The sequence below is a fragment of the Sturnira hondurensis genome, unplaced genomic scaffold, assembly GCF_014824575.4.
Source record: "Sturnira hondurensis isolate 20B ecotype Veracruz unplaced genomic scaffold, ASM1482457v3 Scaffold0004136, whole genome shotgun sequence".
Taxonomy (NCBI): domain Eukaryota; kingdom Metazoa; phylum Chordata; class Mammalia; order Chiroptera; family Phyllostomidae; genus Sturnira; species Sturnira hondurensis.
Genome location: NW_028076767.1, coordinates 41,266,338 through 41,290,753, shown reverse-complemented (window position 1 = coordinate 41,290,753; position 24,416 = coordinate 41,266,338). Strand labels below are relative to the sequence as shown.

At 36.7% G+C, this 24,416-nt stretch overlaps 2 protein-coding genes across 7 annotated transcripts in view; one reads left to right on the top strand and one right to left on the bottom strand.

Annotated features, from left to right (window-relative positions):
- The window catches only part of SCRN3 (secernin 3), a 34,141-nt gene extending 20,639 nt beyond the window's left edge, over window positions 1–13,502 (top strand). For 4 of the 5 annotated variants that reach the window (XM_037044429.1, XM_037044428.1, XM_037044427.1 and 1 more), the window contains 3 exons: window positions 7,035–7,197; window positions 8,174–8,354; window positions 11,165–11,370. In XM_037044429.1, the coding sequence (XP_036900324.1) occupies window positions 7,035–7,197; window positions 8,174–8,354; window positions 11,165–11,335 (515 nt within the window). In that variant the 3' untranslated portion in view covers window positions 11,336–11,370. Of the gene's footprint in view, window positions 1–7,034; window positions 7,198–8,173; window positions 8,355–11,164 lie in introns of all 5 variants that reach the window. The other variant, XM_037044426.1, reaches the window with a different exon arrangement.
- Window positions 13,503–19,709: 6,207 nt separating this feature from the next.
- The window catches only part of GPR155 (G protein-coupled receptor 155), a 43,348-nt gene continuing 38,641 nt past the window's right edge, over window positions 19,710–24,416 (bottom strand). For both annotated transcript variants that reach the window (XM_037044424.1, XM_037044423.1), the window contains one exon: window positions 19,710–22,037. In XM_037044424.1, coding sequence (XP_036900319.1) covers window positions 21,785–22,037 — 253 coding nt within the window. In that variant the 3' untranslated portion in view covers window positions 19,710–21,784. The remainder of the gene's footprint in view (window positions 22,038–24,416) is intronic.

Sequence of the window (24,416 nt, the reverse complement as noted above, 5' to 3'; positions counted from 1 at the left end):
AAATAATAAGCTAAAACATAGAAATAGAATAATAAATACTTGAAAAATTCAAGGGGTTAAAGGAGAAAAAGGGACAAAGTATGAGTATAGTTGGAATGAATAGAAACTAATAATAAAATGGTTGACCTTGTTCCATGTGGAATTTTTTCTTATATGGTTTCTAGCACAGATATTGTGCTTTGAGAAAGGTCATTTTTACTGTACCAGAAATGTATCAACATCTCATATTTACAGTTTTATTTTGTAAGTTAAAATATTGGTTTATCTGGACTTATTTTAAAATAATGTATGAATTAGGACTCCAGCTTTTTTCCCCACCCCTCAAATGATTTGCCAGTGATCTCAGCACCACTTATTAAATGAATTATCGCTTCTCTACTGATTTGAAATGCCTACCAACTTTATCAAATATAAATACCTAAGTACACCCAAGTATAAATTAGATTATAGTGTTTTGTCCGGTTTTGTTTAGAACAGTATACATGTACATAGTAAGTGCTCAATGCTTGTTGAGCCAGAGAACAATATGAGTGAATGTACAGTAATGTTTTTTTAAATTTTTTACTTCATTTTTTAAAGATTTCATTTATTTTTAGAGAGAGGGGAAAGCAGGGTGAAAGACAAGGAGAGAAACAACAGTGTATGGTTGCCTCTCCTGCGCTCCCTACTGGGGACCTGACCTGGCCTGCAACCCAGGCATGTGCCCTGACTGGGAATCAAACCAGTGACCCCTTGGTTAGCAGGCCAGCACTTGATCCACTGAGACACACCAGCTAGGGCCTGCTTTTTAAAAATATGGTGAAACAAATACCTCCTATTACTGTTTTTGTTTTGTTTTGTTTTCAGACTTTTCCTGGCAATCCTTGAATGTTCATTTTTCCAGATGAATTTTACCACAAGTTTATTCAACTCTTCCCCCCACCCCCAAATCTTTTTGAAATTTGATTGGAATTGAATTAAAACTGTAGATTATTTTTAGGGGAGAATTGACATCTAGTGATACTGTCTTCCTATTCAAGAACAAGATATGGTTGTTCATTTATTGAAAATTTCCTTTGTGCTCCTAAGTAGACTTTCATAGTTTTATTTATTTATGTTTTCTATATTGGCTTTTATTTTTCATTAAAGAAATCTTTTTGTGAGAACTTACTCTGTGTTAGGCATGGGGCCACACAGCTGCAGACATGTTTAGTCTGGTCTGTGGCCTTTTGGAACGTAGTGACTAGGAGAGGGGAGAACATGGGCAAGTAACAAATGGTATCATTTGCCATGTAGTTGCTTCTGATTTGTACCACTGTAAATCATGGTGCAGTGAACATCTTTGCTCATTAAATGTGTCTGCATTTCAATGTCTCTAGTAACCATGTCTCCGTTTCTCTGCTACAGACCTTAAATAAATTGTTCCTAATGAGGACTTATTTTCAAAATTTCAAATTGTTTTAATGATTTTTTGTATGTAGATCTTGTATTCTGTGACCTTGCTAAACTAACTTACTTCTAGAAATTGTTTGTTTGTTTTTTGCAGATTCCTTGGGATTTTCTAAGTAGACAGTCATGTCATCTGAAAATAGAGACAGTTTTAGTTCTTCCTATTCCGTCTCTGTGGGTTTTTTCCTTGCCTTATTGTGCTGGCTAGGAATTCTAGAAATTTACTAAGAATGGTGAAACCAGGTATCCTTGCCATGTTCTGAGTCTTAAGGGGAAAGCATTTAGTCTTTTACTATTAAGTATAGTGTTAGCTGTAGCTTTTTGTACATGCATGTTATCAGCTTTATTTAATTGAAGAAGTTTCCCTCTATTCCTTGTTTGCTGAGAGTTTTTATCACTAATAGATATTGAAGTTTGTCCAGTGTTTTGTTGTTGTCAATTAATATAATATTTTTTCTCCTTAAGTCTATTAATGTGTGGGGTTACATTGATTCTTGATATTGCAATCTTGGAATAAATCCATCTTGGTTTGGTACATAATTTTTTATATATTGCTGGGTCCTATTAATAATGTTTTGTTGGTTTTTTATGTTTATATTTTTGACAGATATAGGATTATTGTTGTATAGTTTTGTTTTGTTTATATTGTCTCCATTTGGAAGAGATTTGTGAACTGGTTTTTATTCCTTAAACATTTGATAGATCTCGGCAGTGAAACCATCTGGGCCTGCAGTTTCTTTCCTGGGAATTTTATTTCTTTTTAATTTTATTTTTAAATGTATTTTATTGATTATGCTATTTCAGTTGTCCCAATTCTTCCCCCTTCCCTCGCTCTAGCAATCTGCCCCCCTAGTTTATGTCCAGGAGTCATGCATGTAAGTTTACTTGGCTTTTCCATTTCCTGTGCTGTTCTTAATCTCTCCCTGTCTATTTTTACTTACCAATTATGCTTCTTAATCCCCACACCATTTCCCCTATTGTCCATTTCAAATGATAACCCTCCAAATGACCTTCCCATCTATGATTCTGTTCCTGTTCTGATTGTTTGCTTAGTTTTTTTTTTAGATTCAGTTGTTGATAGTTGTGAGTTTATTGCCATTTTAATATTTATAGTTTTTAACTTCTTTTTCTTAAATAAGTCCCTTTAACATTTCATGTAATAAGCTTGGTAATAATGTACTTCCTTTAGTTTTACCTTGTCTGGAAAGCACCTTATCTGCCTTTTCATTCTAAATGTTAGCTTTGCTAGGTAATCTAGGTTGTAGAGGTCTTTGCTTTTCATCACTTTGAATACTTCTTGCCTGTCTCTTCTACCCTGCAAAGTTTTTTTTGAGAAATCAGCTGAAACTCTTATGGGGACCCCTTTGTAGGTAATTCTTTGCTTTTCTCTTGCAGCATTTATCTTTATCTTTAACCTTTGGCATTTTAATTATGAAGTGTCTTGGTGTGGTTCTCTTGGGGTCCAACTTGTTTGGGATTCTCTGTGCTTCCTGGACTTGTATGTCTGCTTCCTCCATCAGATTGGGGATGTTTTCCTTCATTATTTTTTCAAGTAAGTTTTTAATTTCTTGCTTTACCTCTTCTCCTTCTGGCATCCCTATGATTCAGATGTCAGTGCATCTGGAGGTGTCCCAGAGGTTCTTTATATTATCCTCATTTTTTGGTTTTTTTAAATTCTTGTTTCTTCTTGGTATTCTGGTTGAATGCTTATTTCTTTTTTATATTCCTAATTGTTTATTTGAATCCCAGCTTCCTTCCCTTCACTGTTGGTTCCCTGTAGGTTTTTCGTTATCTCACGTAGTGTAACCTTCATTTCTTCCTTTATGCTGTTGCTGTACTCGATGAATTCTTTGAGCATCCTGATCACTAGTGTTCTGAACTCCACATCTGATAGGTTGGTTATCGCTGTTTAGTTCTTTTTCTGGGGCTTTGTTCTGTACTTTCCTTTGTAGCGTATTTCTTTGTTTCCTATTGAATGAGTTTTGGTAGTATGTGCTCTTCAAAGAATTGGTGCCTTTCTTCTAAGTTGTCAGTATGTTCTAAGTATGTGTATGTATAGAGTTGTTTTTAGTATTTTCTTACTATGCTTTTAATATCAGCAGGGTCTGTCCTGATACCCCTGTTTTATTCATGATATTGATAATGTAATTTGTGTCTTCTCTGTTTTTCTATTAGTCTATCTAAAGGTTTGTCAATTTTATTGATCTCTTCAAAGAACGAGATTTTTGTTTCATTGATTTTTCTCTGTTCTATTATTGCTTTCAGTTTCATTAATTTATGGTTTTATCTTTATTATTTCTTTTTACTACTTGTTTCAGGCTTATTTTGCTCTTTTTCTAGTTTATTAAGGTGGGATCTTAGGCTCCTGATTTCCACACTAACTTTTAAGTTTTTCTCTGGAGAAATATATATATCTTTTGCTGGTAATGCAAATGGGATATTTTTCTATTAATTTTGCTAATTGGTTGTTTTTGATCTCTGAGAAAACTGCTGAGTGTTTTTTTTTATTTAATGGAACACTTTATTGAATCCTATTGCTGTTACACTTTTACTATCTATTCTTTTGGGTTTTTCAGGTAGGTAATTGTATGTCAGTGGTCCTATGTTAATTTTCTAATAGAATTATACTTTTAGAAATACAGATTTTGTACAAACATATAAAATTAGGCCATATAAGAAAAATGGGAAAATGTACTTTCTAAAAAATGACCTCATTTTATTCATATATCAGCTGGTGATGAAGCAAAGATTGTAGAAAGCTATGATGAATAGAAGGAGGGATGTCTGTTTTATCTGAGTTTTCAGTTTGATGCCCCAAAGTTACAAGGGTTGACTAGGGAAGAAAAAGTTCTAAACATAAAGATGATCACTGATGAACTACTTATAAAATTAGTCCGCATTCAAACATCTTTCCCGGCTTAATACTATTTTTCTGCTACTTTACTGTCTGCGCTTTTGTTTATTAAGGATTATTCAACAACACAAAATAAAATGCAAACTGAAAGTCTTGTAAAAGAGGCAAGATTTCAAGAAGTCTATGAAAGTTGTTTTGGATAACCACTTAAGCCAAATACAAAGCTATTGACAAAAAATGGGCAGAGAGTTATACCTACCAAGAACTGAAGAAAAAACTAAGTACAGTAAGATGACAGATGCTTCGAAATAAAATGATTTGAACATTAAAGAATTAAGATAGGAACTTGAGAAATGTGATGAAGTTCTCCAATATTTTTGCAAAAATTATCTTTATGGTCATGCTACAATAGTTAAGTAAAGTTGCATTCTTTACCATTTTGTTGGAAAAATATACTTGAGCTTTGGCTTGTATGGCTTAGTGGATTGAGCACTGGCCTGAGAACCAAAGGGTTGCCAGTTCGATTCCCAGTCAGGGCATATGCCTGGGTTGCAGGCCAGGTCCCCAGAGCGGGGCATGCAAGAGGCAATCATACATTGATGTTTCTCTCCCTCTCTTCTCACTCCTTTCCCCTCTCTCTAAAAATAAATAAATAGCCCTGGCTGGTGTAGCTCAGTGGATTGAGCACGGGCCTGCGAACCACACAATCACGGTTCGATTCCCAGTCAGGGCACATGCCTGGGTTGCAGGCCAGTTCCCAGTTCCTGGCAGGGAACGCACGAGAGGCAACCATACATTGATATTTCTCTCCTCTCCTTCCCTTCCTCTCTAAAGATAAATAAATAAAATCTTAAAAAAATAAAAATAAATAAATAGAATCTTTAACTAAAGATTAACTAATAATGTCTTTCCATTAACTAATAATGTCTTTCATATGTCTCCATTCCTACAATTCACACTTTTAAATAAGAGTATTAATTTCAGTCAAAGAAATTATTACAGAAAAAATAATTTGTTATTTTGTAAAGAACATCTTGAATAATAGTATTGGAAACTAAAGACAATATTCTCTTAATTGTTGGTTCCCAGAATGGATAAACTCATAATATTGATATCATCTGTTCATTGCTAACTAAATATATTGTATTTTGAGTCTTTGTTCTATGAACATATTAAAAATTTAACCTAAATTTTATCAACTATAAGCTTATATAAATGCATTTTATATGTTTGTTTTATTTTAAAGACTTCATCATTTGCCTCCACTATTTACCATGAAATTTTGGTTCTCATTTTAAATATGTTGCTTTAAGTGGCTATTTTCTGGTACCAATTTTTTTTCTCGTAATGAGAATTTCTTGTATTTATTCAAAGGAAAGTTTTTACATCTGTTCTGAGATTCTTGAGGAAGGATTCTTTTTGAATTGTTAACTTTGCTTCCCTCAACTGAAATTTGAATCAGGGGACCTTCACTGTTTACATTCACAAATCTACAAATCTATCCCTGTGTTTTATCGGTAACTGTCTGTCTGCTTATTTTTCTCTTCATTGCCCAGAACAGTTTCTGGCATTAAAAGGGACTCAATAAATATTTGTTGAATTAATGAAGAGTAAACAGAGAAAAATCTCATTCTTGTATTTAGAGACTTTATCTAATGGCAGAGCTAGGGCCAATGTAGACAGATGATCAGGAATGCCGACAGATGGAGAGGAAAAGGTCGTTTAAGTAGTAGGCTTGGTAGTAAGTTTGCCTCTGGAGGAGTTTTAATTTGATTCAGGAAGAATTGGGAGTCATAAGTTTTAGAGAAGATAATGATGACATATGGGAATGTTGGCTACTTTTGGAGGACTGAACCGTGTGGGGTTAAGATTATTCATCTTACCGTGATGTGGTTCTCCATCTTTGACAATGGGTATGAGTAGCAAGGAGCAGACCTGACTGAAGGCTTGAGAAACTTTCAAAGTTTTTTTGATAGAAATGCCTTCCAAATACAGAATTCTGAGGCTCTTGGCAACCATGGACTTACTATGTTGGCTAAAGAAAAAAAAATATTTAAAAAATTTTTCTTAGAAAAATCTCCTTAAGTATCAAACTTTACTTATTAAATCAGAAAGTAGAATATAATACCATTTATTTTTTATCATACACAATGGGCACATAAAATGTTATAGTCTTGCATAATTATGCACATACAAATTCCATTAACTAATAATGTCTTTCATATGTCTCCATTCCTACAATTCATACTTTTAAATAAGAGTATTAATTTCAGGCACAGAAATTATTACAGAAAAAATAATTTGTTATTTTGTAAAGAACATCTTGAATAATAGTATTGGAAACTAAAGACAATATTCTCTTAATTGTTGGTTCCCAGAATGGATAAACTCATAATATTGATATCATCTGTTCATTGCTAACTAAATGTACCTTAAAATTTTTTGTAAGGGCAGTGGGCTTGAATATAATTTTGCATTATTGATTCGTCCACTTAGGGAGTTACTTAGATTTTTTATGTGCTATAATGGTCTTGAGAGTCTATATTTCATATTTAAAAATACTTTTCTTGCAATAGTATAATAGTCTAATCTAACAGTTATGATGCAAGGTTTGTTTACAGTCAGTCTCTTAATTTATACCTAGACCAACATCTCATGTTATATATTACCAGTAGAGAAAGTAGTTCATATTTGCAGGATACTAACTTGCAAATTTATGCATATTTGATGGTTTAAAAAATTAATTCCCTAGGAAGCATAACTTTTGGAACGATGGCGGAAATTCTCCGAGATAAACCGAGTGGCATTAACATGGAGGGAGATTTCCTGACCACTGCAAGCATGGTTTCCATCTTACCTCAGGATTCCAGCCTTCCCTGCATTCACTTCTTCACTGGGACTCCTGATCCCGAGAGGTAAAGTCACAAAATACTGTAAACCAGCAAGGGGTCAGGAGGTAGGGTTGAGTCTCTAGTCTGTTGATTGTGTCAGGTTAAATTTTTGTTACACAAATACAAAAACAATTTTTGGATGCATTTTCTGTTCAGGTTTTAGTCTGCAATTTCCATACATGCATAATTGCCATAACTATTCTTATTTTTGCTGGAAGAAATGTTAATAGTTTCTTGTATGCAGTTATCCCTACATCCTCTTTTCCTAAGTGTATTGAACATTGTCAAGAAAAGAAAGTAGACAGATTTTCTTATGCAGATTTCAGCATTATATTAGACGATTAATCGGAGTTAAGAAAAAGAGTGAATGATGTAATGTGCTAGATTTAGATGGTTGCTTATGCATTCATATCTAGAAAATACATGTATGTAAACTTAAAAATATCAATAGTTCAAGTTTAGTAGGATTTGTATAGACTGTCTTGATTTAAGTCATTAGTATCTCTCACAAAACTTAATGCACATTACATTCAGAAATGACCTCATACTCACTATCTTTCAGTATTATAGTCTGTCATAATGTTAAAGATATTTTCAAGAAAATGGAATGAACCCGTGAACTCCTTATTAATACTGCTGCTGATTTTCATCCAAAATCTTAATCCTCAATCCATCCCATTGAGAACTGTTTTTACCCTCCAATTATGACGTTTGCAGCAGAAAATGATGAACTGTAATTTCACTTGACACTGTTTATATGCCAGGCCTTTTGTTAGGTTCATGGAAATACAAGGCTAAATAAAGCATGGTTTCCTGCCCCAAAGGAGGTTCCAGTGTGCCAGGGAAGACAGGCATGTCTATAACTAGTATGACAGAAACATGTTCGTATGTAACAAATTAAAAGAAACTTCTAACTAGAGGGAGCCTTACAAGATTTAGAATAATGTTGAATATTTTTATATCTCCATATGACAGTTTAATAAAAGACTTTTTCTTCCAGATCTGTTTTTAAGCCTTTCATATTTGTGCCAAATATTTCACAACTATTGGACACCAGTTCACCAACAATTGAATTTGAAGATCCAGTTAAAAAGAAGCCACTTTTTAAGAGTAAGCCTGACAGAAGACACCCACTTTACCAAGAGCATCAACAGGCATTGAAAGTAATAGATAATAAAGAGGTATGATTAGATTACATCCTACGTTTTATCATTAGAATAGTTTAACATGTGAATCAATTCATATTTTCAATTTTAGTTTTCTTTCCCTCCATATACAAATAGGTTTAAAAATAGTTTAGATGCTTAGACTATGGTAGAGCTCTATTATTTCCTATCTTTGGTTAAAAAATGGTTAAGAATATGTTGTGAATCTCCTAGAGGGGTGTAGTATATTAAACATAATATCAATAGCTACTTGTTACTAAGCATTTATTATACACCAAGCACCTTGGCACTATTATATGTAATATTCATTTAACCTTCACAACCTCTTTATGAGGTAGGTAGTACTGTCATCTCCATTCTACCGATAAGGAATCTGAGACTTGGAGAGTTTAAGTAGCTTGGTTAATATATATCTCACACCAAAAATTACAAAGCTGCTGGTGGGCAGTTGACTTGGTCTCTTACCTAATGTTCTTAAGCATAAGCAGCCTCAGCATAATTTAATTGCAAGTGCTTTAAGACTTCATCTTCTTAAAATAATCATAATGAGTTGGAGTATTAAAAATATAAATGCTTATCATTTGAAGATATAAACAATATAGAAGATTAACATATCACCCAGAATCTTATCTCCAGAAATAAGATGTATTTTGGAGAGGGCAGATAGGTAGATGGATAGACAAATACTTTTATACTATCCAGACCTCTTCTGCCCTCTTCCCTCTCTTCCCCAGAGATAAAAAATAGATTAGAAAGAAATGGAAGGGCTGCCTAAAGGCTTTTTAACAGAACCATCACCCGATTCCTTGCAATAAAGGAAAAGATTGGCCATTGCACACATTTTCTCACCTGTTTCTACCAACTTCTCATTTTTATTGCCTATAATTCCTTTTCCTTTATAGGCTTTTACATTCTATCTACATTAAATGAATTACATGCTTTTTCCTCTGGGCAATTGTACATTTACTTTTTGTCTTCAGTATGTTTGCAAAGTTGACATGCATCCCCCCATCTCATTCTTGCTTATACTTAAAGTGGAGAGCTCTCTCCAGACCTCCTATTTGCTATGAATTATTGCTTTATCTGGGCCCAGTTTTCACTCCCCATCTACAGTGTATACACTTTCTGGAGCCTGGTGGCATGGAGTGAGTGGCAGGTGTTTTGTTCCAAGAGTCCACTATGTGCTGACAAGGGTCCAGTCTATTGGCTAGAGAGTTGTCATCCACTCCCTGGGCTCGGTTTGTCCTCCAGACTCAGCACAGTGCTATGAAACGGATGAGCTCTCTGGTTTTTCTTGCCTTTGCGCCAGTTCCTCAGTGATATGTTTCTAGAGCATCTGCTCTGGAGGGATTTTCCCTCACTCCTCCCCACCGTGCACTTTGCTTATGATAGTTCTCTGGACTTGTCAGCTTCCTTTCACCCTCAGGACTGCTTCTGGAGGTGAGTTTTGTAGACTTACGAAATGTTTGTTAAATGAAATTGCTGATTGGCTTTTTTCTAAGTAATGCTGAGATGAAAATTTAAAAGCTGTTACTCTTTTAGGCTTTCTTTGATGGGCGTGAAACATTGATTGACTTCTACCCTCAAATTCCCTTGTCAAATTCTATAGAATTTGAGGGTAGACGTGACAGAAAGCTGGGTTTTAGTCCTGGTTTGGCAAATAACTACTTTTGTGTTGTAGAGACAGTTGGTCCTACTTACAGTTTTAATTTACATTTCCCAATTACTAAGGAGGTTGAAAATTTTCTCATTTGTTTATTGGCCATTGTTATTTCTTCTTAAGACTTGCCTGTTCTTTTCCTTAGCCTATTTTTTAATTGATTATTAGTTGTTTTTGTCTTTTGCCTCAAAGAGGCAAACTGTATGAATAGTCTTCGTTATATTTCAAATTTTTAGTATCATTTTGTTGTTCGACTTTTTTGTCAAAAATTTTTAATTTAGTTAATTACACTTGTTAGCATCTTGTTTTCCTTCAAAGCCTCTTGATGTCATGCTTCAGAAGGCCTGCCTGACCTCAAGATAACTTTTGTATTTTCTGCCAGTATGTATATATATGTTTGAAAAAAATTAGTTCTTTAATTCATCCGGAATTTATTTTGGGATATGCTATGAAGTAGGGATTCTAACTTTGTTTTCCAAAGAGGTGAACAATTATTCCAATACCATTTATAGGCAAAATGTATTTTTTTCTCCACTGACATGAAACACAATTTCTTCAGGAAAAAAAATGCCTACAATTTCATGTCAAAGTCCATGTTAAGGTTAAGTATCTTTGTTTTGTGGAGGTCTGCCCCATAATGGTTCAAATTTTAAAAATTATGCTCACTTTCTAGTAATTTTCTTATCTTTCAGTTGTTCCTTCTATCTTTTAGTTGCTCCAACTATCTTTTAGTTGCTCCTTGAACATTACTATTCTATTTCCTTTGTTTAATTTGATAATATGATTTGTAAATATAGATGATCCATATTCATAAAAATAGCTCAGCCTCAATTTTCAGCAGACTCTCCATACATAATTAATATCAGATTTTCAAGTACCCTGTTTCTTTCTTTTAGTTTTTTTGGTTATAGACTAATCCATTATAATTATTCTTGTCTTTCTACTAAAAATAACTAATAATTTAGGGTTAATACATGAGGTCAATCCAGAGCAATGATTTTTTCCAAAGTAACTTTATTCCTTCTGTATCTAAAGAATAGGAGAAGGTGAACCAAATCAGAAGTCGAAAACACAATGAACAAACCTTATCTGTAGAGGTTGTTTGGAATTTGGTTGGACTTGTATGCTTGTGTATATTTATTTATTTTTATTTTTAATTTTTCAGGAAAAAGCCAAAACAATGTTGGACAACATGAAGAAACTGGAAGAACAACTATTCAAAGAGATGGAATCAATCCTTGTAAACAAACATCTTGATGTGGATAAAGTTGTTAATCTTTTTCCTCAGAGTGTACAAGATGAAATTCAGATATATAAGTCAAATATGAGTTCTTAATGATCATGTAAATTGTCAGCAACCTTCCTCAAAGTCAGAATCAATCACCTTGGTAAATGATATAAGCCTAGTGTGAGCAAATATGATATTCTTTAATAGCATTCAAGTGATAGCTTGATTATGAAAACTGCATATAGTTACTGAAATAGTGAGACAGGAAATAACATTGGAATTGGACACATATCATGGGATAGCCAGTTATTTCATCAGGTACTGGCCTGTGTTATTTTGTTTGTAGCTGCAATAACTTTTTACAAATCACACATATTCACTTCTGCATAAAGTATGAAACATTAAAATAATGCATGGATTTGTTTATTTTAATTATGCACTATCCTCTCAATTATGAGAAAGATTTTTCTTTAGTAATGAAAAATATTGTCTCACATAGTGAGGCTTTTTTTTATGTGTGTGTGCTTTAGGCAAATATTAACCAGTTCTAACAAAGTACTCCACTTTACACGTTAAATCTTACTATAGTGTGTGAATTCTGCAAATGTACTTTTATTAAACTCAAACATAGTTTTTGCCAACACATGGGTGACCAGTAAGCCTTTAGCTCTAATTATCTAGCTTTTTTTTTGGCCATACTTTTTAGTAGGCTTTTATGTTAATATTTTTAGAAGAGCTTGTCTGGGAGATTAGGAAATAGGATAGGGAACCAAGACTGTGGGAGATACCCTTTCTGTCTCAAATTTCTCTCATCTTTTACTTCTGTTCATTCAGTGAAAACAGAAACAAAAAGGACATAGTAACAAAATAGAATTGTTAGTGTATTATGAACATTAAGAACATTTTAATATATAATGCATTATGAACATTATAAATGAGTAATAATATCTACTCAAAGCTTATAAAACTTGGTTAAATTACATAGAGATTACCAGGTAAGACTCAAAGTTGCAAATATAAACAGAAAAATCCAACATAAAATAACACTATATACAATATTGGTTTCTAAAAATGTCCATTTTACATATTTGATTATAGCATCATATTTATTAATTGGCTATCATTGCAACTAGGATTATTACGAAGGTAGTGGATCATTATATTTAAAGAGTGCCTAGGAAATTATTTTTAAAACTTTTCTCATAAAAACTATAATCTGACTGATTTTGCTTCTCTTTAATACAGGGCTGCCCTTAAAGACAAGATATCTGTCTCAAGTCCTCAGTTAATTCTGTTTACATCACATGCGATTCAGTGACAGTTTTCCCCTAAATCATGAAGACCCTTGGCCAGCCCCCATGTACCTCCTCCCTCTCTCCTTTTTAGTGTGTGAAGCACTAAGGGTTAGCAGTGTACTGATTTATCCAGGGACACGTATTTGTATTTTGTTTCTCCCTCTAAGGCCAGCATGTTTTTACTTTCTATTTCGACACCATCTGAGACCAAACTAGCACCATCTGTCACTTGGACAGCTACAGTTAACTGGTTTCCTCCTACACCTATATTTGGCCTTTATCTCCATCCATGTGAATCGGTGTAGCCAGAGTGATGATCTATTGAAAACATGAATTTGATCATGCATTTTCATCCTAAAACTTAAAAATAAGACCTTATTTTTTAGAGCAGTTTTAGGTTTAGAGCCAAACTAAGCAGAAAGCACAGAGTTCTTGTACCCCCTGTACCATTTCCTCCCCTGACCCCTCACTATCAACATCCCATGTCAGGGTGGTACATCCGTTCCAACTGATGAACCTACACCGACACGTCATCGTCCCTCCAAATCCATAGTTACATTAGGGTTCCCTCGTGCTTCCTGTGGGTTTGGGCAAATGTGTAATGGTGCGTATCCATAATTATAGCAGCACACACCGCAGTTTCATTGCTCTGAATATCCTCTGTGCTCTGCCTGTTCATCCTTCCCTCTCCCTACCCCTAGCGACCACTGTTCTTTTTACTGTCTCCAGTTTTGCCTTTTCCAGAGTGTCATATAATTGGAATCATACAGCATATATATAGCCTTTTCAGATTGATTGGCCTTTTCATTTAGTAATATTCATTGAAATTCCTCCATGTCTTTTCATGGCGTGATAGTGTTTTTTTCAGTGCCGAATAGTATTCCATTGTCTGGATAGCTTGCCTGCTGATAGCTACTACTGAAAGACATCTTGGTTGCATCCCTCTTTTGGCAATTATGAATAAAGCTGCTATAAACATCTGCCTGCATGTTTTTGTGTAGACATAAGTTTTCAACCCATTTAGGTAAATATACCCAGGAACATGAGCGCTCAGTGGTATGGTAAAAGCATCTGTCGTTTTGTAAGAAACTGCCAAACTCTCTTCTAAAGTGACTGCCATTTTGCATTCCATCAGTAATGAGTGAGACTTCCTCTTGCTCCACATCCTCGCCAGCCTTTGGAGCTGTCAGTGTTTGGAGTTTGGCCATTCTCATAGGTGCGTAAAACAATCTCATTGTTTTCATTTACATTTACCTGATGACATGATGAGAACATCTTTTGATATGCTTATTTGCTATCTGTATAACTGTTAAGATCTTTTTTAATTCTTAAAATCAGGTTGTTCATTTTCTTATTGTTGAGTCTGAAACCCTTTTTTATAGGGTCATTAAGTCCAAATTCTTAATGACTATCAACAAGATCCCAGTGATCTGCCCCCATCTTATTACACATTCACCATTTTAAAAATTATTTTTCAATTACAGTTTACATATAGTATCCCATTAGTTTCAGGTGTACACCCCAGGGATTAGACATTATATAACTTATTAAGAGATCATCCCAACAAATCTCATACCCATCTGACACCATACATAGTTATTAGAATATTATTGACTATACAGTGGAGCCTCAGTTCTTGAATTTAGTTTGTTCCAGAAAACTGAGAAGCAATTTGTTCAAAAACCAAATCTCCTTTGTTTGTTGCCTGAGAAACATGTGACTGATCATAAATGTATCATCATGAAAGGTGGTTGCGTAGAGAATCGAGACTCAAAGTTTTGTTAAGACAATCGAGACATGTTTGCCATGAACAACTTGGTTGTGAACTAAACTGCTCAAGAACCAAGATGTTCAAGACCTGAGGTTTGACTGTATTGTGTATGCTGTACCTTACATCCCATGAATATTTTGTAACAAACAATTCATATTTCTAAGTCCCTTCACCATTTTCACTTATCCCCCAACCCCTTTCCATCTGGCAACCGTCAAAATGGTCTCTGTGCCTATGAGTCTGTCTCTATTCTGCTTGTTCATTTTGTTCTTTAGATTCAGTTATTGATAGCTCCATAATTTTTGCCATTTTATTGTTCATATTCTTTATATTTTTTCCTTTTTCTTAAAGAAGACCCTTTAACATTTCATGTAATATTGGTTTGGTGGTGATGAACTCCTTTAGTATTCCTTGTCTATCTGCCCTTTCATTCTAAATGAAAGCTTTGCTGGATAGAGCAATCTTGGATGTAGGTCCTTGCCTTTTATGACTTGGAATACTTCTTTCCAGCAACCTTCTTGTCTCCAAGGTCTCTTTTGAGAAATCAGCGGACAGTCTGATGGGAACTCCTTTGTAGGTAACTGTCTCCTTATCTCTTGCTGCTTCTAGGATTCTCTCCTTCATTTTAATCTTGGGCAATGTAATTATGATGTGCCTTGGTGTGTTCCTCCTTGGGTCCACCTTCTTTGGGACTCTCTGAGCTTCCTGGAAGTCTATTTCCTTTGCCGGATTGGGGAAGTTCTCCTTTATTATTTGTTCAAATAACTTCCACTTGTTGCTCTTTCTCTTCTCCTTCTGGTACCCCTATAATTCAGATGTTAGAATGTTTAAAGATGTCTTGGAGGTTCCTAGGCCTCTCCTCATTTTTTTGAATTCTTGTTTCTTCATTCTTTTCTGTTTGGTTGTTTCTTCCTTCTGGTCCACTTCATTGATTTAAGTCCCAGTTTCCTTCTCATCACTATTGGTTCCCTGTACATTTTCCTTTATTTCATTTAGCGTAGCCTTTATTTTTTCACCTACTTTGTGACTAAAATCAACCAGTTCTGTGAGCATCCTGATCACCAGTATTTTGAACTGTGCATCTGATAAGTTGGCTATCTCTTTGTCACTTAGTTGTATTTTCTCTGGAGCTTTGAGCTGTTCTTTCATTTGGGCCATTTCTTTTTGTTTTGTTGCACCTGTTATGTAGTGAGGGGTGGAGCCTTAGGTGTTCACTCAGGTGGGGCAACCCATGTTGCTGGGTTGTGACGCTATATGTGGGGCAGGGATTTGAGAAGGAACAATGGTGCTTGCTCTACTCTCTGCCAGATTTCAGTCATTTCCACCACTTCCCCCAAGCAAACTGGGCCCTTCTGGTGTTGATTCCCTTGTGAGTGGGCTTGTGCACGTTCTAGGACCCTGTGGGTCTCTCCAATGAACTCTCCTGTGAGGCTGGGAGTCTCTCCTGGCACCCCAACCCCCACAGGTCTTTTCATTTGGTGGTTTGAGGTGTTATTTCCCCACGATGGGGCCCTGGGTTGCGTGGTCTGTCTTGCTCCCCAGTTTTGTCTGATTTATCTGTGTGTGAATGTGGGACTGCCGGGTCCACCAGCCGCCTTGTGTACCATGCCCCTCCACAATCCGCCACCTTGCTAGATCCACCTACTGCCGCCCGGTGTGCCCAGGGTCTGCCAGCCACCACTTTTTGCGCTTTTTTTGCCACACCCACTCTCCGCCCGGCCTCCCAACTCCACCCCTCCTACCGGTCTGGATGAATGTGTCTACTTTAACTCCTCGGTTGTCGGACTTCCATAGAGTTCAATTTTTTTTGTCAGTACTGGTTATTTTTTTGCTTCTAAATTTTTGTTGTCCTTATTTTGGTTGTACGAGGAGGCACAGTGTGTCTACCTATGCCTCCATCTTGGCCGGAAGTCCTACGCTCGATTTCCAATTTCTTGCTCTATCTCTTCTGCTTCCGGTACTTCCATGATGAAAATGTGCTACACTTGGAGTTGTCCAGGGGTGCCTTTCTCTGTCCTCCATTTTTAAAATTCTTTTTCCTTTTTGCTGTTCTTATTGGGTGTTTTTTACTTTCTCATATTCCAAATCACCAAATTCTCGACTTCATCTACTCTACTATTGATTCCCTGTAAATTATTCTTCATTTCAGTTAGTGTATTCTTCATTTCTGACTGGTTCTGAGTGGTTTCTATGTCCTTTTTAATGCTTCCTATCTTTTAATGAAGTTCTCACTAAGTTCACTGAGCATCCTTGTAACCAGTGTTTGGAACTATGCATCTAGTAGATTGCTTGTCTCCATTTTGTTTAGTTCTTTTTCTGGAGTTTTGTTCTGTTTTTTCATTTGGACCATGTTTCTTTGTCCCCTCATTCTGGCAGCTTCCCTGTGATTGGTTCTATGTATTAGGTTGAGCTACTATGTCTTTTGGGCTTGGTAGAGTGGCCTTATGTAGTAGGGGCACAGCCTCTGGCCCCCAATCACCTGATTGGGCACTCCAGGTGTGGCCCCCATGTGGGCTGTGTGCACCCTCTTGTTGTAGTTGAGCCTTGGTTGCTGTTGGGACCTCAGTGGGAGGGATTTACCTCCAGCTGGATTGGCTGCAAGGACTGGCTGCAACCAGTGACCACTGTGGAGGACAGTTATGTAACAGCTTACCCCATAGAGCAGGACTTACTTTGGCAGGGCTCTGGTGCCTGCTGAACCACACCTCCTGCCTGACACTTGAATGTGTTGCTTGTGGAGGTGGTTGGGTGGAGCTATTCAGTGGGTGTGCTGGCTCTAGGACCTCCAGGGAGATGCAGACTAAGGTCAGCCACTGCCTCTGTTTAACCCAGGGCCACCAGCATGAGCTACAAAGTGATCTGCAGATACCTGCTACTTGTGTTGGGCTTAGAGGTGCCTAGGGGAGGTCAGCCTGTGAATCAAGGCCAGCTGCTGCTAGTGCTGGGTTTGGGACAGCTTAGGGAAAGGTATGGGGCATGCCAGTGCCAGATGCTGCTTATATGAGAGATTTTTAGGAAAGTCTGGAGCATGAGCCAAGGCAGCCCATTCGTTATGTAAAAGCCACTGGAAACAATTTGGACCTACAAGTTGGGTGGAGTGGGGTCTCAGGGAATCACCAGGGTGGGGCAAACAATGTGAGGTTGATGGGAGACTCGCATATGGTGTCCACCTGCCACCTCTTGTGTTGGGTGAGGGGTCTCAGAAAAGAACTTATGCCCAGCACTTTCGTCTGGCATAAAGCTGTCCCCCACAACCAGCTCTCACCCTGATGCCAGATAGTTTCTCCCTGTGTGTCCCTGGTACCTTTCGAGCTGCTGCCCCAATGCTGGAACTTGGAGTGAGTCTAAGTCTATGCATGGGCCCTTTAAGAAGAACCACGTGAAACTCCAGAAGCCCTCCATCTGAATCAGCCACAATCCATGCTGGTTTTTACAGCCCAAAGTTATGGGGACTTCTCTTCCTGACACTGGAAAACTGGGCTGGGCAACCTGGTGTCATGCTAAGACCCCTCAATCCTCAGGGAACCTCCACAGCAGAGATACCCCTCCTGATTTTTATCCCCCACACCTGGGTGTGGGACTAGCCCGTTCAGCATCTCTATCTCTTAGTTATAGGAATTCCATTCAGGTAGACTTTAGGCAGTTCTGAGTGATGGTCGTTCTGTAATTTAGTTGTAGTTTTGATGTGGTTGTGGGAGAATTCAAGTGCCATATTTACCTGTCCTGCCATCCTGACCGGAAGCCACCGCTGTGTGGTTTTGTTTTGATTTAAATATCTACTCTGCTGCTTTTTCAACCCCTTGAATGTGCCGTTTCTTCGTGTCTGTCCTCTCTGCTTATACCACTCATTTCATTTGCTCATTTTTGTATAAGTAGATCTTTCACCCTTTAGAATTTTCTTGAAATATTGCTCCCTCAGGGAAGTTTTCCCCACATCATGAGGTTAAGTTTCTGGTTACATACACTCAGCCTCGAGTGGTCCTGATCACAAGTGTAAGGTGAAGTGTGCTTGGAATTATATGTTTACAATCTGCCTTTCACAGGATACTAGAAGCCATGTTTTCTCCCTTCGTTGTGTCCTCAGTGTTCAACCTTGTGTCTGCACGAGCTCAGTAAACATTTTATTCAATGGACATTCAAGTGCTGATGGAGAGAATTTTCACAGTTCTCTGTCTGCGAAGTTAAAAAAGGTAGACAGTCAATCTGTACAACTTGGTAACCTTTGATAAGTCTCAGGTCAACCTGTTGCCTTTTCCATATTGAAAATGGGAATAAGAACTCCACAGATAAAGATAAGGGTTATTATAAGGATATATAAATTAATTTATTAAACAGTTTAGGAAACTTTCACTGTATAAATTCAATATGATATTTGGGCTTTAGTCCTTGTGTGAGCAATTAATGCTTTGTGGTACATTTTAGATAATTTATGATTTTCTTAAATTTCGTGTATTTCTTAAAAGTAAAATAGGTAGGTAGTGGCTGAAATTAAGCTTTTTGGGATCAACCCTTAAATGATGTTACCACTTATCATTACATAATAAACTAAAGAAATAATCTAATAAACTATTTTTGAGAAAGGTAGTTTGACCTTTGATAAAAACATTAATATGTTAATCTTCAACCAAAAATTTTGCCCAAGAAATAATTATGCAGCTTAGAATTTTGGAAATTTAGTGCCTACTTATAAAATCTGCCAAAAACAGGTTCTACAGAATGAATGTTTTCTCTTTTTCATTAATTACTTCAGGCCTTTATCATACCACGTGTAGAAACATACCACTCTGTCTTTCCCTAAAGGATGGCGGTGATGTTTCTGCCCCTGAACTGCGCTTCCAACGGTCTTTCATCACTTGACCGCCTCTGCACAGTGGTCGAAAGGAGCATATATGTTACAGGGTCTGAGATACGACGGGATAAACCCTAAGAGCTATACTCTGCATAGTAAACATTAAATATTAGTTTTTACATCTTTCTAGCTTTTAGAAACTTACTGATCATTAATTACTATTTGTAAAATTCCAAGCACACTTCACCTTATTCTAAAAATATTGAAGTTTAAGCACAAGCTAGGCATGGAATTACTGAGAACAAAGAACAATTGATCAAGCTGAAGATCAGTACAAAAGTAGTAGATTTTTTTTCAAAATTGTATCATAACTTTCCCAGCTCTGACCCTGCATATTAGAAATTATGAAATACATGGAAAGGACTCTACTGTTACATTAAATCATTAACGAAAAGTGTTTACTGAGCGCATAATTGATTAAGACCCTGTGCACAGACCCCACAAGCTCACAAAGAAGAGAACAGTCTTAGGAGACCCATTTAAGGAAACACTGGAATCTTACAGAAAATAACTCTGTGCTGGTTTCTGCACTATTCAGATTACTAAAGAAAAGATTCTGGCAATGCAATTTAAAATAGGTATTTTATTGAGAAACTTGCTTTGTCAGTGAGAGAGTAGAAGTTACAAATATTTTCATTTAATAAAATTAGCATATCCTTAATCCTAAAAACATCTCTTAAAAGCCTTCATTTTCAGAAACTGCAGATCATTCCAATCCAGGGTTTTCTTTTAATATCTCCCATGGAAAAAGATGCTGCTGATGCCCTTCGTGCAAATAACAGAACATGTAAAATAGGACTTGTTCACAAACACAATAAATTCTCCACTTGAGTCTGAGTTGCCTGCATGCACGTGAGTTAACGGCCCCATTGCTGCAGCTATGACAGTCTCCTGGCATGGCAATGCCGTTTTATACTGTTGCCTGGGCACTCTGAGAGTCACACTGTGGTCATATTTAAGGGAAAAAGAGTTCTGCAGCAAGACAGTTCTGCTGGAAAACGTCGCAATTCTCTAATCATAACTTAAAATCAGTATAGGTTAATACTACATACACACTAAAGTATAATTTACAGGCATACCTTGGCTTTTTTGAGCTTTGCTTTATTGCACTTTGCAGATACTGCGGTTTTTACAAATTGAAGGTAAGACCCTCCACCAGTAAAAAGGTTACGACTCGCTGAAGGCTCAGATGATGGTTAACATTTTATTGCAATGAAGTATGGTTTAATGACAGTATGTGCACTGTTTTTCAGACATAATGCTATTGTCCACCTACTAGACTATAGTATAGGGTAAACATAACTTTTATATGCACTGGGAAACCAAAAATTTATGTGACTCACTTTATTGCAATATTTGCTTTATTATGGTGGTCTAGAACCTAACCCGCGTACCTCCAAGGTACGCCTGTACTTACTTGTTAGGGACATTAGGCTTCCATGCGGGTTTTAAAAATACCATATTAAATGATTTAACCCTATACATTATTTTATTTTCTAAGTGACTTTTAAATGAGGCACTAAAAGTATGAGATACATATTTAAAACATGGTTTAAATAAGTTAAACCAAAACTGACACCTAGTGCATAGAGACTCAAAGATCTTGGGGCTCTCTCTTTAATTTACTGAAGAACAGAAAGCTTATCCGAGGGCAACACTTAGTAATTTTCAAGTTAATTGATTTTTATATGTGGGCACAAGAAAGACTAAATTCTAAATATAAAAGTAGATGTTAGGCTTAGGACTTTAAAATCTTGGCTTGAAATATATAATTTTTTCTTTTTTTTTCAATTGCGAGGAATAAGGTAGTGAGGTTATCCTTCTGCACTGTGATGCTTCTGTGCAAACATCAGAAATGATACGTCACAAGGCAATAATTTTGTTGATAAAATTTAAACAAATCTGCTCAAATGACTATTTTTAGCACAAAAGTTAAAGATTAGACTATACTTCTGTTGATGGATTTTGTAGGTGATAAAGTTTATGGAAGCTCTTACTCCTCTCCTAATGGCACAGGTTAGTACTCTGGATAGAAAAGCCAGAAAGGATGAACCTTAAAAAAAATCATGTTTCCAGTTATTAATGATTATTGTTTGTCAAGGAAATAGGAAAATGTAATAACAAGGCCTCTTATTAGAATCAGTAAAATTCCCTTTTAGGAGGTGCTATCATCAATAGGTGCAAAGTTGTCATAATTTAAGGTCCATCTTCTTCCAGCAATAAAGCTGCCAAGTTTGGCAATTTAAAGGAGTAGTAAATTGGATGTTGATTTTGAATTATAGCAAACAGCTGCAGGAGGCAATGTTTTAAAATGTTGGCATAATTGGTTTTAAATAATTATTTAACAATTAATAATTACTATATTCATTCAGAACTTTACATTTTCATTTGTTTTGTTTTTCTTTTTTCTAAGTCAGTTTCCTGTGGACTTTACATACACATAAAACACAGAATGTTAGCATGGGGTGGGAGTGCATCTCATCACATTTTACAGAGGAGACACCTGAGGGTCAAAGAGGTCGTGATTTGCTTCAGGTTACGTCGTACTAAAGTAACAGATCTGGGGCTAGAGCATGACCTCATGTGGGGTTCTATCCTTCATAATTTACATCGTAGGGGATAGGGATGGATGCTCCATTTCTTTAACTTTCCTGCTGGGGAGTGGTTGCATTAATAGCAGGAGGACTCTGCTCAGGACTCTTTTGAAGAAATCTGTAAAACAAGTACTCATCCCGAAATTCGTAGTCGTTGGTGATGTGTTGGATGACTCCCCCTTGCACCAGTCTATCTCCATACAATACAGCTTCGCCACGGTCAGAGGCAAGGCCAACTTCAATGAGCCAGTTCACCAGGTCACAGCCACAGAAGGTCCCGGCAGAAGTCTTTGCACCGCACCTGTGTCAAAGGAAGGATTCACCCATTTGGTCTGTAAATCTGGTATCGGCACTGCATGATAGAGGACAAGCACGGGGAAAATAGGAGACAGGGGAAAATAGGAGACAGGGGAAAATAGCATGATAGCTAAAAGTGTGCAGGAATGAAACTGTTCTGAATATAAAGGGTTTGCCTCACCAGACCCTAGAAAGACCCACTGGAGAAGAAGAAAAATATGCCAATAATGCTTGTGAAGACAGGAATGCTTAAGCCAAAGCAAAAAACAAAAAACCTCAGATGATGTAAATTCACCTACAAAGAAATATTCTTTTTATAGTGAATGCCCTTTTATGATTAGATGCATTCTGTAGACAGCTGAATATTATATATTTTGAAAGTTATACTTAAAGTTAAAATAAGTAATTTATCTCAGGAATGCTAAATAATATTTTTACAAGCTCTTAAGAGGGACAACTCTAAGGAAGTTCCTCCAATCAAACTTTGTATTTTCTGCTTATCACAGTGCCCAGGAACAGGCTTTCTCCTTGTCATCAGCAGCCAAGACATTTTACTTAGGATATGTTAGCAATTTGCTGCATTAGGAAGCGAGGGAAGAATGAGTGAGCCCTCTTTTGTTACAAATCTAAGATTTTGAAAATATACTTTATGATTCTACTTCTTGATTATTAAAATTTTCTTCCTAATGCAAAGGTGGGGTGCCTTAGGTTTCAACAAATAAACAAGAGAAAGAGAAATGTAAACAAAAAAACAAATGAATTCTGCACATTTTCATACAAATACACAATGACCACGCAAATCCGTTTAGAAGCATCAGGCAAGCTGTAAACCCCAAATGCTTGACACTAGGAAACTGGGTGGAAATCAATATAAAATGAGAAATAAGTGACAAAAATTTTAAGACATTTAACCACAAATGAACATACATTTTCATATAAAAATTAGAACAGAGGTTAACACATAAAAATTTTCCTGAAGCACATAAAATTACAATATTTTAACATCGGTATTTTACTCAAGGAGTAAGATCTTAATTTATGATCTTTGCCACTAAGAACATCACTTTCAACAGAAGCCTGAATATCTCAACCTAAGTTTGAGCCTTCTTCCTGCTTGCTGATTTTTCATTTATAGCTCAACATCATCTATCTGACACCAAGTGAATAAGATTTGCTTCCCCAAGACTGACCAGGCAGCTCCAACCGCAACTTGAGGAATTGTACAGAGAGGCACCGAGTGTGCCACTGTGCAGGCTGCAGAGCAGAACCACTACCAGCCAGGGCCCAGTCAGCTCCCTGGGATCCCACCCGGGGCCCAGGCAGCCCTCCAGCCCTGCGAATGGCAAGAGCCACACTTCCTGAGAGTCAGCAATCACAGTGGGCCTCGCAGAGTTAACCTGGTATTCCCTTTTTTAATTTTAAAAAGCAGGATTTTGAAATAATCATGTTGGTCCCTTTAAAGGTGGGAAACTAACTTTTCTTCACAGTTTACCATTTCCATAAGCTGAACTGGAACAACCCCGAGACCCAGATATTTTAAAACAAAGGAAAACTAAGGTTTGGGAAGTTGAACCCGCCCAGCGTCAGACACAGCTGGTGAGTGGCAGACCCAGGAGTTGAGTCTCATGTCAGTCCCCACACAGTGTGTCCTTGTGCCACCAGCGGGCTCCCTTCGAGCACTAATAGGATGGTAATGTGTTAGTACTCAGTGGTCATTTTCACGAATTTTTAAATTTTCATAGGCATAAAGCATTCGGGTTTTTTAAGATGTTTTGTTTTTTCTTCTACAACTGAAAGTGTTGGTAACAGTTGTTTTTGGTCTCCTGCTGCATCCTCTATTATCTCAAGTATTAGGGGAAAAATGTGATGTCACAGGCTGAAGATTAGGACTTAAGGTGAAAAATAACAGAATTCATTTCTTTCCATTTTAAATATAAGTGCATCAAAAGCAAGCACTACAAGTAGATAGTAACTCCATCATCACATTGGCCCCATTTCAGGTGCTCAATAGCTACAAGTGGTCACACTACTGGAAAGCACAGACCAAGGTCAAGAGTGGTTTTTATTGTCCTCTACACGCTGACTGTGGTGCAAATGGTAAAAAACTGTTTTATGTGCTGGGGAAGACACAGAATTCTGAAATTAGATCAAAATAAAAAATGTTTAGTCTTCTTCTTTTCTACTTTCCACTTAATTTTGCTGTGAACCTAAAACTTTTTTAAAAAGTAAAGCTTTCTGATTTTTTTAATTTTTACTTTTCAATTACAGTGTATGTTCAGTATTACTCTGTGTTGCTTTCAGGTGTAGAGCATCGTGGTTAGACAGTCGTGTCCTTCACAAAGTGAGCCCCTGCTACTTCAACACCCACTTGGCACCATGCCTA